General features: G+C 57.5%; 1 protein-coding gene across 2 annotated transcripts in view; it reads left to right on the top strand.

The window, feature by feature from the left end:
* The first annotated feature begins 523 nt into the window (after nt 1-523).
* ATOH8 (atonal bHLH transcription factor 8) overlaps nt 524-15,487 on the top strand; it is a 33,242-nt gene continuing 18,278 nt past the window's right edge. The window contains exons 1-2 of one of the 2 annotated variants that reach the window (XM_059188271.1): nt 524-1,780; nt 3,495-5,251. In XM_059188271.1, the coding sequence (XP_059044254.1) occupies nt 1,025-1,780; nt 3,495-3,572 (834 nt within the window). In that variant the 5' untranslated portion in view covers nt 524-1,024 and the 3' untranslated portion in view covers nt 3,573-5,251. Of the gene's footprint in view, nt 1,781-3,494; nt 5,252-10,548; nt 10,741-15,487 lie in introns of those variants that run through there. The other variant, XM_059188270.1, reaches the window with a different exon arrangement.

Here is a 15,487-nt window from a genome sequence, read left to right on the forward strand (position 1 = left end):
CCAGGTCTACCTGAATCCAAAGTGTCTATCCTCCCCAGCCTCTCTGACTCGCAGTGTGAGTGGGGAAACACATGCCTTTTCTGAGCCTCAGTTTCCCTAGAGCCTAGGCCTTCTGCTTCCGGCCTCCCTGCTCCAGCAAGTGACCAGTGGGTGGGGTTGTGGAGCTGTGGCAGTGAGGGTCAGGGCAACTCAGGGCCTTTCCCTTCCCCCAGCAGGCCCCCTCATCTTCCCCCTCGCAGAAGTCCCTGATCCATTTTTTGTTTTTGTTTTTTCTCAGTTGGTCATTTGGGACGGGGAGGTGCTGGGTGCAGAAGGTTCCTCAGAGGTCAGCTAGGCTGGGTAGAGAAGGCCCCGCTCGGATCAGGGGAAGGGCCGAAGGGCCCAGAAAGCCACGTGCTCGGGGTAGTTCTGCGGGGGAGCGGACGGTCCTCTGGGGAAAAGAGAAGCGCCCCGGACTTGAGGAGGGGCGGGGAGGGAGAGTCAGAGGAGGCAGGTTCTGGACAGAAGGGATGGGGGTGGGGGGAGGTAGAGAGGACGCGGACAAAGGAGGCGGCCGGCAGCCCAGCTGTTTTGAAAAATGCTTCCTGTTTCTTTAAAGGCGCTCGCGGCTCGGGCGGCCGGGGCTGGGGAGGCGGCGGCGGCGGGAGCTGCCTCCTCTCCGGGCGGCGGCGCTGACTGATCTCGCGAACTGGGCTTCTGTGTAAACTGAGGCTAAACAAACACAGATGGAGCGCAGCGGGCGTTCTCCAGAAATGCTGGCAAGGCGGCAGCGACTTCAGATGACACTCTGAGCGCTCCGGGAACGGACAGCCCGGCGGCTTCGCGGAGCCGGCGGCGCAGCTGCCCCGGGCGAGGGGGAGAAAGGGAGGGAGGAGGGCGGCGCGAGCAGGGGGGAGAGCCCGAGACTCCCAGGCGCTGAGCGCGGCGGCCGCCCGGGCAGAGCCGGCGCGCAGCGTGCAGAGCGAGCGCGGCGGGCGCGCGGCCCGGGCAGCCCCACGCCCCTGCCTCGCGCGCTGCCCGCGCCATGAAGCACATCCCGGTTCTCGAGGACGGGCCGTGGAAGACCGTGTGCGTGAAGGAACTGAACGGCCTCAAGAAGCTCAAGCGGAAAGGCAAGGAGCCGGCGAGGCGCGCGAACGGCTATAAAACTTTCCGATTGGACTTGGAAGCGCCGGAGCACGGCGCCACCGCCACCAACGGGCTGCGCGACAGGACCCAGAGGCTGCAGCCGGTCGCGGCCCCGGTGCCAGCCCAGCTGGCGCCGGCTGTTCCCTCAGGTGGGGGAGCGGACCCGGCTGGGGAGCGCCGGGGCGCTCGGGCGCCGGAGGTCTCCGACGCGCGGAAGCGCGGCTTCGCCCTGGGCGCAGTGGGGCCTGGTCTCCCCACGTCGCCGCCGCCGCCGCCGCCTCCGGCACCCCAGGGCCAAGTACCCGGGGGTCCCGAGGCGCAACCTTTCCGGGAGCCCGGCCTTCGTCCCCGTATCTTGTTGTGCGCACCGCCTGCACGCCCCACGCCATCAGCGCCCCCTGCGCCCCCGGAGTCTTCCGTGCGCCCCGCGCCCCCCACGCGCCCCGGGGAAAGTTCTTACTCGTCAATTTCACACGTAATTTACAATAACCACCCGGATTCCTCCGCGTCGCCTAGGAAACGGCCGGGCGAAGCGACCACCGCTGCCTCGGAGATCAAAGCCCTGCAGCAGACCCGGAGGCTCCTAGCGAACGCCAGGGAGCGGACGCGGGTGCACACGATCAGTGCAGCCTTCGAGGCGCTCAGGAAGCAGGTACCGGCTCCCAGCCGCACACCCTCACTGAGCCGGGGCACGGTTGCTGGAGTGGGTGGGTGAGTGGTGGGGAGATTTTAGGGAGGATGAGGGTGTGTGCGAAGAGCAAGTTGTTCCCGCCCGGTCGGCCCAAGAGTCCAGACGGGTTTGAGCCCTCCTAGGGCAGTAACCTTCGCCACAGCTTTGGTACCGATCTTAGGGTGCAAAGTAGGGGCAAAGGGTTGAGATCTCTGGCCCAGGCACGACCAAGTTCTCCCGCCAACCCCCGGCGCGACCCTTCTGCGCGTCTGACTTTAGCCCTCATAGTTCACTTTTATGGCAACAAGTATTTGTCTTCCTGAGTCCCTTGGGTTCGTTCGGTGAGGAGTGGCGAGAGGGAATGTGGGAATCTTGTCTTCAGCGAGGAAGCGGTGGGCCGGGGGGTACACTTCGTCTTCAGGCATTTAGCGTGGTCTGGGTTTGGGGAGGCCTAAGATGCTGCAGATGGGTGGCCCTGGTTTTGCCAGCCCCCCTTCAGCCTCTACCTCCCAGAAGGATGCCCCTACACCCAGGCTGCTTTGGGGGATCTGCAGCCCATCCCCTGGTATCCTTAAGGATCTGGGTTACAAGCCTACATCCCCTCCCCAGGGTCAGCCTCAGGAGCTGGCTGGTGAGAGCCTTCCCAGGGGATTCTCCCCTGAAGCAGCAGGGTCTACTGACAAGACCGGTGGATTGGGGGACCTTCAGAGACTAGTTCGGTGGTGGGTCAGGGCTTCTCAGTTCGGGGCTGGTGGGTGCTGCCCTCACCAGACAGCGTCCTCTAGGGGGTTGGAGAAGAACTTTTATCTGAGAATTACCCGCAATGGGGAGGGGCAGGTTTTGCAATCACATTTTAAACAAGGCTGGGACTGCCCTGGGGTTCTAGACTTCTCATTTTCTTAGAGAGATGGGAAATCTAAGAAGAAGGTAGTAGGTGCCCACTGCCTCCACCCCCCAAAGGGAATGGGGAAGGATTGGTGTGGATGTGACAGGTTTGGATGGTCAGGTTTTTGCTTACTCTACAGCTGACTTCCTGTGTGACTCCAGAAAAGTTACTCAACCTCTCTGGCTTTAGCCAACAACAAAGCGTTTTAGAAAACTGGATCTTCTTTCTGGATCCCACTTTCTTCTTCCTTCAGTGGGCAGAATGGACAGGTGCATGTGTCCATCCATGGGAAGAGAGTTGAGCTCCTGGGAGGAAAGAGACTCTATGACTTGGGCCAAAGTGTCTTGCTTGGGTTTGGGTAAGATGCTTGGTCAGGGAGGTGGCTAGCCATACCGGTTGGGACCCTGGGCAGTGGGCCAAGTGGAACATTCAGGCTTACTCTTGGGCAACAGCTCTGTGTCTGAATGCTTGGGGAGGGCAGCCTATAGAGCATCAGGCCACCCACGCCCAGGATGGAAGGCTGACAGCCTAGGCAGAAAGATGCCTTTCCACTAGCTTACCTTGCAACTAGGGAAGGTTGGGGAGGCCACAAGCCAACAGCATCACAGCTGGTGGGTAGCCAGGTAAGGCTGACACCTAGGTCCTCTGACTGCCAGTTCAGGGCCCCTTTTGTCCCTCTGGCTGCCTCTTTCATTTCCGAGAAAGTGTCCTGGTCTCTGTGTAGTCAGCTCCACTAAATATCTCATTTACCCAGTGGTTTCTGCTTCTTTCAGTCATATTCTACCTTGCTTGATCTTAACATCCCGTCAGGTTGAATCACCCCAGTTAATGGAATGGAAAACTGAGGCCCACAGAAAGAAGAAAGAAGACTTGTCCAAGATCACCTAGTGGGTTAGGGAAGATGACAGCAGTTTCTGGAATGCCTGTCTGGCCAAAGGTGTCCCACAGTGCCCTCTGTATCTGTCATGTTTATTAACAATCAGAAGCTGGTTTACCCATGACTGGATCCGAGAGGAAATTATTTAAATCCTGGTCTCCTTTCACTTCTCCCCTTTCTGTGGGGCAGTTCGACATAAAAAGGACAGATTCGGGGACGTACCTATGCCTGTACACGTGGTCATTACCCATGCCCAAGAGCACACACAGCACATGGCCACAGAGGGGCCTGCCCCTGTTTCTTTCCTCCTTGCTCATTCTGTTCCTTCCCTGGAAAGCTGCTGGGTCAGAGTGGGCATCTGCCTGCTGTCTGCCATGGAAGGAAATGTAGGTAGGGCACTGGTGATCTCCAAGCTGGGGGCTGAGGCCACACCAACCACAGCTCCCATCCATGGAGAAAATCCTCTGTCCTGAAGGAGCTCCTTCCTCCTCTGCCCCTCTGTTTCCCGCATGTTTAAGAGGCACTTGCGAGTACACGTGTGTGTGCACACATACACGCTCACACACCCCAATCCAGACAACGTGTAGCCCTGGATCTAGATTCAAGTTTGACTGTTTGAAATGGGCCCTTAGCAGAGAATGGAAAAGCAGAAGGACGATTCTGAAATGAAGGCTTGACCATCATGGCACCAAGATCAGTTCTGGGATTGAAACTCTGGTCCAGGGTTTTGTTTCCCTGAGCAGCTTCCTGATGGGGTTAAAAGAGCACTGGGCAAGGAGTCCAGAGGGCAGGGTTTGAGTCATGGCTCTGTTGCCTCCTTTCTGCCTAACCAGGAAAAGTCACTTTCCCTCTCTGGGGCTTCAGTTGCTAAAGCTGGAAAATCACCATAAGTCTTACCCCCACCCCCCGCAATAGCTTCTTTGCAAAGAGCAAAGGAAGAATGGAATTGGGGCTGTAGGAGGAATGAATATTCCTTGAGCATTCGTAGTGTCCACAGTGCCAGGCAAGGCCTTGAGCAATGTGGAAATAAACATTCTGTAATCATTTTAATAACAATCATAGAAATTACCGTTTATCAGATACTTGTTTTGTGGCGAGCGCCGTGTTGGGCGTGTTATGTGTGTTAGTTCATTTAATGCAATGGGTGTAATTATTATCCTCTCCCCATTTCACAGATAGTGAAACTAAGGTTCAGAAAGCTTACCTAAATTCGTCGAGGTCTCGCAGCCTTCGGCTAGTGCACGGGGCCTTGTGGGTTCTGTACTGCCTGGCTCCTCATCCCATCATTTGCTGAATGTGGGTGTGCTGTGCCTCCTGGGCCTGGAGCCGTCAGGGCCCGCATAGCTGTGTGTCACTGTCACTGTCGAGCCTGGATTCAAATCAGAGTCAGTGAGTCACTCCAAAGCCCAGGCTTTCCAGAGCTCTGCTTCTCAGCCTCTTGAATGCCCCGCAGCTGTCCACCCTCAGCACCCACCCACCAGGAAGCCTTCTGTTTGGTCCAACCCACTGTGCTCCTAACTGGGAAGGGAAGAGAGGGAGCTGCTTGGCCACGGAAGTGCAGGTGGGGGAGAGGCCCTCTGGTCTGGTGGAGAGGGGGAATGTGTGGGGCAGATGGTCAGGCCACAGCACATGCCACCAGCCCAGCTGCGTTGGGCCCTCCCTGCCGCCTCATGTGAAGGCCATGTGTGCACAGCTGGGCCTGGCCCTTGTGCGGGGCTGCTCCAGGGCCAGGTGGGAGGGGGTCGAAAGGAAAGTCTGGCCTTGCTGGGGGGGACGGCGGGGGGTAGGGGAGAGGCCAGCATCCTGGCTTTGGCCTCCGGACGGCACATTGGGACATCTGGTGTGTGTGCAGCTTTCCTCCTTCCCCTCAAAACTTGAAGCCCCTCAGCTTTGAAGGAGGAATGGCAGCCTTGTAAGGCCGAGGCCGGAGGAGGCTGTGAGGAGCCCTCAGGACCTGCTGAGGTGACTCTTTAGGAAGGGGGTGCCAAGCAAGCTGGGCCTGGGCCTCCTTCTCTGCTGCCCTTGGAGTCTCCCGGGGGATCCTCACAGAGGGAACTCACAATGGACTATGAGGGGGGATGGGGTGGTGCCCACCAACCCTGCCCTTCCCTCAGTCACAGACCTCACAGCCTGCCAGGAGCCCACGACCCCACAGCAGCTAGTGTGTGCCTCCCCAGGGAATGGGGACAGACCTGCTTTGGGGACTCCATCCACATGGTTGAGGGGTGAAAGAGGTGTCCACTCTGCCCCCTCAGGACCACTCACCACAGTGGCTGGTTACTGAGCCTCATTGCACTGGGGGAAGTGCCCTACCTGAGCCTGTTGTTACGTGTCTTTATGGTCTCCTTTCCAGGCCTGTGTGGCCCTGGGGCCGTGGCTCGCAAATACCAAGACCCAGGTTCTCGGGTTCCAGCCTCATGGCTGTGTGGAAAAGGGATTTTAGAGAACCTATTTCGGTAGAACTTGACAAGGACCTTGAACAGCTCTGCACCAAGGGGTTTCACTCCAGGAAGCCAGCCCTCACGCCGACACGAGAGGTTAGAGAAGACGTTCCAGTAGAATCAGGCGCTCAGCAGTGGGTCGTGCCCACAGTGCTGTGGGAGCTCTGCAGACCCAGGAGTCCCGACGGGCTTCCAGGAGGGCATCCTGGGCAGGATCTGAAGCAGGGGATGGCTTTGAGCACTTTGCTGCATGGGCTGGTAGCTTCTCGGCGTTGTTTCTCTGTAGCAACTGCCCGGGTTTGCTTCCCCACATCCCTTTCTCAGGTCGTGGGGACTTTGGTCATTTTGTTGGTAAGGAAGCTGAGATCCTTTAAGGTCACGAGACTGTCTGAGGTTATAGTGGACGGCCAGTGGTAGAGCCGGGTCCTTGAGCTCCCAAGACGGTGCCCTTCCTACATTTTGCTGTTTCCTGGAGCTAGGAGAGAGTCTGGCTTGCATGGGTGGGATGAATGTCTGGGGGTAATAGGGGACCTTGTGACAATCCCTACACCTTGTCCTCTGAAGCTTAAAAATCCTTACGGTACGGGGTGAGCACAAGGCAAGTCTTTACTTTCCTAGAAGTTGGGCAGTGTTAGGAATTGAAGACGCATGACCGTGCTGCCTCCTTTGCTCTATGTCGTTTGACTAGTGGAGCAGACGGCTGCTGAGGGGGTCCTCTGCAGGTGGTGGGGTGGCTGGTCATGCCCAAAGGCTAAAGGCCCATGGGATCATCAGTCCAGAACTCTCCAACTCCAGGTCAGAAAGGTGGGCTGCCTATCCCCCAAGGGCTATAAAGACTGATCCAAATCCACAAGCTGTTGCTTCCAACTAATAGGAAAGAGCCCAGCTAAGGCATCAGATGCTTCTCTGCAGAGTGGAAAAGATCATTTCTACCTCCCTGGGCCGTTTAAAGATAAATGTAGGCATTGTATTAAAAATACCCTTAGTAGGTCACATAAGCAGCCAGGGGTGGCCTGGGTACCCAGACATTGCTGCTCCCACTCTGCAGATGAGGAAACAAAGGCCCAGAGAACCGAAGGCACCTCCCGAAGTCGCTGGAAGTGCCTGCGGTTCAGACTAGCTCCTTCCACCCTTCTCCACCTCCCAGAACTAGGACCTGTTGCCAGACTCTCACTTTGTGGGGGCTGGGCCAGGCCAGGGTGCTTCCAAACTGAGCTTCTGGGGGCACAGGACTGCATCCTAGGGAATGAGTACCAGGAGGGTCTGGAATTAACCGGGTGAGCGGAAGAGTACCTCCCACCCAGGGCAGGAGGATGAGGAGGAGGGTGGAGCCACCCAAAAGTTGCCCTTGGCATCCTACATGTGGCCACGTATGCTGGAGGGAGTCTAGGGAGATCAGTGGCCATGAACCTTCCTTGACCACTAGACAGACAAGCTCCTGGCATAGCTTCAGGTCTCAGTTCAGTGAACTGGGGCCCAGGATGTCCACCTCTCTTTATCTTCACGTGCAGACGGGATAACCGTCTTTATTTGGGGGAAGGTTTTAAATGGGACAGACTACCTGTAAATAGCTATTATGATGCCATATATACCACCAGAGCCCGATAGATGGTTTCCTTGTCAGACCTGGATTTTGATAGAAGCAATGAGGCAGAGTGACAAAACTCGGCCCAGACCTTGGACTGGAGCCCCTAGGTTGGCCTTGGCCACTTCTGTTGCTCTGTAATCCTGCAATGACCCTGGATTCTCATGCTCAGATCCTTCCCAAGATCCCTGGTGCCCACTGGCAGGAAAGCCCATCTGTTCAGGGGCCAAGGGCTCAATGAGCCAGGTAACTCCCAGTGTGGGCCCTGGGTGAAAACACCAGGAGGGACCTGTGTCACAGAGCTATGCCCAGTCCCCAAGGGCCTCTGGCAGGTAGGCATTCCCTCCTGGGTGCTGGGTTGGCTCTTGAGACACCCCCTTTCCCCTGTGCCAGGACTCCAGGGAACCTTTCTGTCCCACTGACCTTGTTTATTTGTTCAGGCTGATAAAGCAGGATTCTCTGGACTCTGGTTGGGAACAGGCAAAGTGCATTGTTCTGCCAGCTTTTCTTGGATGGGTTTTGAGCCACAGCCAGGACTGGGGGGTGGGTGGGGGGGTGGGCACTGCACAGGAGGCGGCATGCTCTCCATCACCAGCCTGCCCCTCCTTCGGTTTCCTAGTCCAGTGAGTGGCGACTCTGTGGCTGCTGGAAGATTTTAAAAGGGGACAGCAAACCTTGCCTCTGGTGTGGGGGCCATTTCAGGAGCCCAGCTGGTGGGGAGGGGGCGGTGATAAGCAGGTATCTTGTCGTGCTTCTCACCTGCTCCAGAACCCTGCCTCGGGGACCTTATGCAGCCCCACTCTTAAGGACTCGCTGACTTATCTCAGGGCTCACTCTCTGCGGTGTGCCTTGTGGTGGTGGGTGCGGTCCTGTGAGTAGATGGAGAGGAAGCCAGCCCATGGAAAGACGAGCTCAGTGGCCTGGGGTCTGCTAGCCCTGGACAGCTAGAGTCGGGAGTTGAGCCCAGATGGCCACAAGGTATGTGGGTTTCCGCTCTACACCGAAAAGCTGAATCTCCATCCTCTGGGAGAAGAAAGGGTTTTGAACACCTTTCCCAACATTCCGCAGCCCCCTGGTGAATGTGAAGGTAGGCCGGCCATTTGTTCATTCGTTCTCTCATTCAACAAACCCTTTGGAGGGTCTGTTAGGGGCGAGATCTGTGCCTGGCCCTGCAGACATGGGCCTCTGCCCCTCAGCTCTCTGGGAGACTGCCTGTTAAAGGAGTCACAGTAATCAGAAGTTGAGGATGGTTGGGGGACTATTAGTGCACTCTTTTTTTTTTTTTTTTTTAAGATTTTATTTATTTATTTGACAGAGAGAGATCACAAGTAGGCAGAGAGGCAGGCAGAGAGAGAGAGGAGGAAGCAGACTCCCCGCTGAGCAGAGAGCCCAATGCAGGACTCGATCCCAGGACCCTGAGACCATGACCTGAGCTGAAGGCAGCGGCTTAATCCACTGAGCCACCCAGGCGCCCTATTAGTACACTCTTAAGGGCAGGGCCTGCTCTGGCTCTCCTCCCCACACCCCCTAGTTCAGGATTGGGAAGTGAAGGTCCGAGAGAGCTTCAGGACAACGTGAGAACAAAGTGGACCATGCATTTTGGGTCCCCATCTGAGGGGACTCTCTTAGCTACGCTTTCTCCATCTCTGCATCAGTGACCATTCAGGCTGGTCAGTTCTTGGTGGCGGGGAACTTACAGGACCCTGTGCACTGTAGGGGCCAGTACCACCTTCCCTCCACCACTCCCCAGTACAGACAATTAAGAATGTCTGCAGATATCGCCTACAGTCCCCGAAGGATAGAATCATCCCTGGTTGAGAAACATTGGCCCAGAAGACGGGCTGATATATGGGGGATACTCACCAAATACTTGTTGAGTGTTCGTGCTGGGGCAGCCCACTCTGCGGGATGGGAGTTAATGGGTCCCAGAGTCGATGGTAGGGGTGGGTGCTGTGTCTTCATCTGGATGCCAGAGAGAGGAGGAAACCGGAGCCCTGGGGGCTGGGTAGGCACGGCCCAGCCATTTGGGTGAGCTGTACATCAGAGAGGGGGTAGGCTGTGTCAGAGAGCACCCATCAGATGGACGGTGTGGGGGCATTTCCGTGTCTCAGCACAGTCTTCGTTGCTTTTTGCTTGTGCGGTTCCAGCACTGGCGGACAGTGTTAGAAAGTTAGATGCTTTGTCTCTTCACCCCGTACAAACTCCTGTGCAAATTAGTGAGCGTCTGCTTGGCGATGAGTCACTGACAAGCATGTCAAGTCTGGTTGTGACTGTAAATATTTATTATGCACCTGTTGCCTGCCCAGCAGCACCTGCAAGTCCAGAGGGCATAAAGAAAAAGAGAAAAGAAAAAGGAAGGCCCTCCTGGCTAAGCACGGGTACTTTCCTTCCTGTACGTCCCCCAGAGTCCTGGGTCCCTAACTCTGTTATGACTCTAACATCTCTCTCAAGTGTGAGTTCTCTGAAGTCAGGAAGCAAGTTATTATTCAGAGTGGGACCCGCGAGTGTCTAACAAAACAAGGTCCGCTGACTGAGCGAGGGGGTGGATGGAGTATCAGAGCCAAGAAAGAGGAAGCGCGTCAATTCTGTCAGAGAGACTCCCTCTTAGGGACTGTGGGGGACAGAGCTCTGTCAGCGTGGGACCTCACATGCTTCATTCCTGTTGCCCCGTGGGTGTGAGATGAGCCTCTGTTTCTTCCACTGCAACTGTGGGAACGTGGATGCCTCCTGGAGATTGTGAGTGGACGAGTTGAGATGCGTGCAGACACACAGTGGGTGCTGAGAACAGAAAATAAAAGACGGGTCGAGGGAGTCGACAGGCCACCTTCGCTGCCCAGGGGGTCTCCTCTAGGGCAGTGGGACATCATTGTGAGTGGCCCTGTCTGCCTGGCCAGGGCCCAGAGCCCCACCACCCCCCACCCCCCTGCCAGCAGCCCCTCCTGACGCCTTCTCAACCCCCAGGTGCCGTGTTACTCCTACGGGCAGAAGCTGTCCAAACTGGCCATCCTGAGGATCGCCTGTAACTACATCTTGTCCCTGGCACGGCTGGCGGACCTCGACTACAGCGCTGACCACAGCAACCTCAGCTTCTCCGAGTGCGTGCAGCGCTGCACCCGCACCCTGCAAGCCGAGGGGCGCGCCAAGAAGCGCAAGGTACGTGCCAGCAGCCACTCGGCAGCCTCCGGAGTGGGGCGGGAGAGGTGGTAGCAGAAGTTGGGCATCCTGCTCTCACCCAGGCTTCTGATGGGGCCAGCAAGGTCAGCTTCCTGGAGGTTTGCTGGGGGTTGCTCCCTGGGATTACAGGGGTGACCCTACTCCTGGTCATGGGGCTGTCGGGTACCTTGCACAGTCACCCCGGGCCTCCAGGTCTGGGTGTGCTCCCTTCATGGGGAAGGTGGTAGGTCTGGTGCTCTTTTCTGGTTTTCCGTGCTCTGGCGCCGCTGTGCCCAGGTGGCCCCTGATAGATGTTGTATCAGAATGAGCCAGACTGAGCTCCCCTGAGCCGGGTGACAGGACCGGAGAGCTCTTCGGCACGTTTGGGAGTATGACTTGGCCTGGGGATTGCTTGTGGCCGTGCATTAAGGCGAGTGACATTTGTAATTCATTCTTTCATTCTGGAGAGATTTGCTGATCCCCAGCCCTGTACCAAGCCTGCCAGACAGGACTATAAGGGTGACAAATGTGGTCCCAGTGCCCATGAAGCTCACAGGATGGTCAGAGTCATTCTTCTGCCAGAGGATATGGGTGGCAGAGTATGACAGGGTGGTCGCGGGGGTCTGGGCTAGGGGCGATGGGAGGCCAGGTGAAGGAGGGAGAGCTTACTTCTGCTGCCCAAGGGAGTTTGAAAGTGCGTCTTAGGGTAAGAGGTATTTGATCTGGTCCCAGAAGGACAGCCAGGAGGTCACTGGGAAGATGAAGCAGGGCCTAGCATCCAAGACAGAGGAACCAGCCTGCACGAAGCTTGATGTGTTTGGAGAAGGATGTGCGGGAGGAAGGGTGGTGGGCCCAGCTAAGGCCCCTGAATGGCCTGTGCTCCCCTGCCTTTCCATTTGCGGGTCCGTGCCAGGCAGTACTGAGCAAGGCTTACGGCAACCCTCTGGATCTCTGTTCCTGCAGGGCCAGGGGAAGAGACACAGAGTGTGGGACCCCGTCTGTGTCCACGAGGTGGATGGAGGCTGGGGGAGACGCCTGCCCCCCTGGCCATCCAGGGCTGGAGAGGGTGGGGGATGCCGGTGACTGACATTCCCCGCCTAGCCACCCCCCCCCTTGCCAACAGGCTGTCTCTGGGTTCCCCAGGTTTCCCAGAGACCTCTGGGCCCAGAGCCAGGGAGGCCTCCCCATGGACGGTCCTGCCTCCGCCAGGGAGGGCCCCACTCTGTCCCCCCTGCCAGCCAGCCACTGCCGCTGCTGCGGTAATTGTACGTTGCATTCCTGGGAGTGATTTAACGTGGACCAATTAGATGAAATCCTCATCAAGTGGGTGAGAGAGGAAGCGCCACTGGCTGCTGGCAGGACCGCTTTCCTCTGGAAAGTGACACGGGTAAATTAAGGGCGTGATTGATGGCTCCATGCAGGGCTCTGTGACAAAGGAGGTTTGTAAACTCTGGGTGAACTTCCCGTGGCATTGGGGCAGCCCGGAGGTGTGGATGGGCAGGGTGGGCAGGCGCCCATTTGCTCCAAATCCACCTCTCATCCCCCCCCCCCCCGCCCCGCGTGTCCCCCACTCACGCACCAAGACGGGAGGGCTGGCCCTTCCCTCCCCTGTTCCTTGATTGGAGCCAATTGGAGTCCTGGGCTGCGGAGGAGGGGAGGGGAGCGGGGTGAAGATGCCAAAGGGAGATGAGCTCATGGCTTCTCCTCCAATCCCCTCAGATCTGAGACACGTTAGAGACCATCGTGTCCAACCCCCCATCGCCCTGATTGGGAGAGTGAGGTGGCAGGTTGTGGTTTGTTGCTGATGAGTAGTCACCGTGGGAACCTCATCAGTGATTTCTCAGGCCCTTTCCAGCCTCCGTGTCCAAGTGGCGGTTTTGCCTCACCTCAGAAGAGCAGGGGACCGCTGGTACCCTGCGTCCCCTCCTGCTGTGTGGTGGGCCCGGGGCTGCTGTCCCCCAGCAGCTGTGTCTGCAGTCAGCACTGCCGGGAGGACGTAGATGGCCAGGGTCCTGGAGGTGCCAGGACATCCAAGGACCTGTCCCGCCCCGGCGTTCTGCCCTGGCTGGGGGGTGGGTGGGTTACAAGGCCACCCCTGTTTCTGTGGCTTGTGTTTTCCTGCATGTCTGTCGCCATGCGGGTAGGTGAGTCCTGAGGTGTCCTCGGAGAGGGTCTCCAGTGACCTACCCAGTGGCCCTGAGTGGCTGGGGCAGGCCCCTGTTTCGTTCATTGGAATCAGGGGAGCTGGTGCCCCTGGAGATCCCCTGATGATTCGTTCATTCAGTGTTTATTGAGCATGTGGAGTGAGCTCCGAACGGGGGCTTCACCCTCTGCAGTCCCTGTAGAGGAATGGTTTAGGGGCTGAGATCAAGTCTCTGTCCCCCTCCCCCTTGGCCACTGCGGGTGTGGGGATGGGAGTGAGCCAGGCTTGCATCCTAAAGAGAGAGAGACAGAGAAGGCAAAGAAGGGAAGAAACTAGAGAACGCATGCCAGGGTAAGTGAGTGGCTCAGGGGAGGTCCTCTGTAAACGGCAGCTGTGACGGCGGTGACCCTCACCAGCGTGACCAATAGCAATTTCAGCCATTCCCCTCAATGGCGCCCTCACAGTGAATGTGAACCCAAGAGGCCGGGTGACCCTTTCTTGCGATACCTCCATGAGAGACAGCGCAAAGTGTCCTCTAAGATCTCTTGTATCTCTAATGAGCTGCCTTGATGCCCCCCACCCCCCCAAAACCTGTGTTAGGAATGGGATATAAAGTGAAATCCCCCTGCCCCCGTCAGGCCCCAGGTGCCTCCTTGTGCCCATCTCAGCCCTTCCCTGGCAGGGCTGGAGACCTGCATCCCTTGACCAGTAGGTCCTCTGTCTCTGGGTCTCCCAGGACACAACTTTGAGGGCTCAGAGCCTTGTTAGGGAGCCAGGTCGTGCAGGGAGGCCCATGTCAGAGACCGCCCAGCCCAGGGATGAGGGCAGGGGCAGAGGCGGGGGGGTTGTGGGGGGAGTGGATGGGCCCTGGAGAGCTCAGTTCTGACTCTGCTGTAGCTGAGATAATGCACGCTAAGCACCTGGCTCCGGGCCATGTTTCTGCAGCTCCTGTTTTTTAAAGCAGCAACTCCCGGGAGTCGGAGGAGGAGGAGGAGGAGAAAGAGGAAGAACAGCAGGACTGTTTCACACCTGGGCTGGGGGGGGGGGGGTGCTTGCCAGATCTGCAGAATAGCAAGGGACCAGTCTCCTACAATCCGGGGTGCTCCTTTCCAGCCACTTTAACCCCTGGAGTACTAACCAGAGGAAAATAACGGCTACTGACATTGACGGCATAGTTTCGACCCTGGTGCTAGACGGCCAGCAGCCAGTCCCTGTCTTCGGGTTGCGTGCAGGCCATTTGGGGACGGGGAGAGAAAAAAATGTCCTGTTGCACTGAGCGAAGGGCTCTTTCGGAAGCCTGGGCAGTGACTAGGCACCCCCCGGAGCTGTGCCAGCTGGGGGGTGGGGCTGGCTCTGTGAGGCTGGGTGGCTGGACCTGGTGGTTGCTGCTGTGTATGTGGACTGTGTGCCCAAGCCCCAGAGCACATGAGGCTCCTCAAGGGCTCCTGCTCTGGATGGATCCAGTAATCTGTGTGCAAGGCCTTCTGGGTCCCCAGAGTGTCCACTGAGGGGCATTGTCCTGGCTCTGCCCCCACCCACATGTCCATGGTCACCCCTGCTGGGGCCTCCATGTCTACTTCTGTAAGGTGGCTTACAGAACCTTACAGGCCCTTTGGGGTCAGGCTTTTCCTGTTTAATGACTGTCCAAGTGACCAAACGCGTCACTCTTACTTTCCCAGTGCCCCGCGTGGGTGTTTCACACAGACCTGAGAGTTGCTCCCTGAGAGACTGCTGGGCCCCCCGGGCAGTGCGTCCCAAGAACACTGATGATACCTGAGCTTCTCAGAGCCTGGATTACATGCTGGACACGGAGCTTAGGTCTTGTGATGGGTCGCCTTGTGATTTCCCGCCAAGTCTGCGAGGTGGGCACTGGGGCTGTCCCATTGTCCAGATAACAAAGCTGAGGTTCAGAGGCCTGAGGAGCTTGACCAAGGTCCCTTAGCCAGTGAGAGAGGCGTGCGGGGGGCCTGCCCTTCCCTGTCCTGCCTCCCACATGGACGTGAGTGCCTGAGAAGACGTTCTCTTTCCACATCCTCCTGGCGAAGTTGCTAAGTTAAATACCGTTTGCCTTCAAAGCCCAAAGAGTCCGTCTATATGGGGATAAAAGGAGGGTGGGTGGGAAACCACCATCAAATTCCCTTCTAGTCATAAAAATGGACGCAATTTATTTTTTCTGGCATTCCAATTACAGAGACGTTTGTCCCCAGCTGTTTGCTCTAACACAGAGTGTTCTCTCAGCTGTCGCTTCTCCTCTCAATTTGACATCATTAGTCCACAAGTCTGGCAGGGACTGGGTTGGAGGGATCATTGGCTGGGGAGCCTCACAGGTGAGCTCAGAGCCAGCTCTCCCCGGAAGGCAGAACTAAGCCCTCTGGAGTTCCCCAGTGGTTCCTGGGTAGGGTAGAGGTGAGGCGCTGCTTTCCTCTCTCCTCTCACACTCTCTTCACCCCGCTCCTGTCCCCTTTTCCAAATTGCGCCCCTCCTGATATGCACTCACAGATCCCTCCTTTCTCCCCACAGCAAGGAAGAACCAGAGCCACAGAGACATGGGAAGCCCCCTCTGATTCGCTAACGTATCACCCTTTGGGATCCAAAGACCCTTCA

This window comes from Mustela lutreola, chromosome 9, assembly GCF_030435805.1.
Source record: "Mustela lutreola isolate mMusLut2 chromosome 9, mMusLut2.pri, whole genome shotgun sequence".
In the NCBI taxonomy this organism is placed as follows: Eukaryota; Metazoa; Chordata; class Mammalia; order Carnivora; family Mustelidae; genus Mustela; species Mustela lutreola.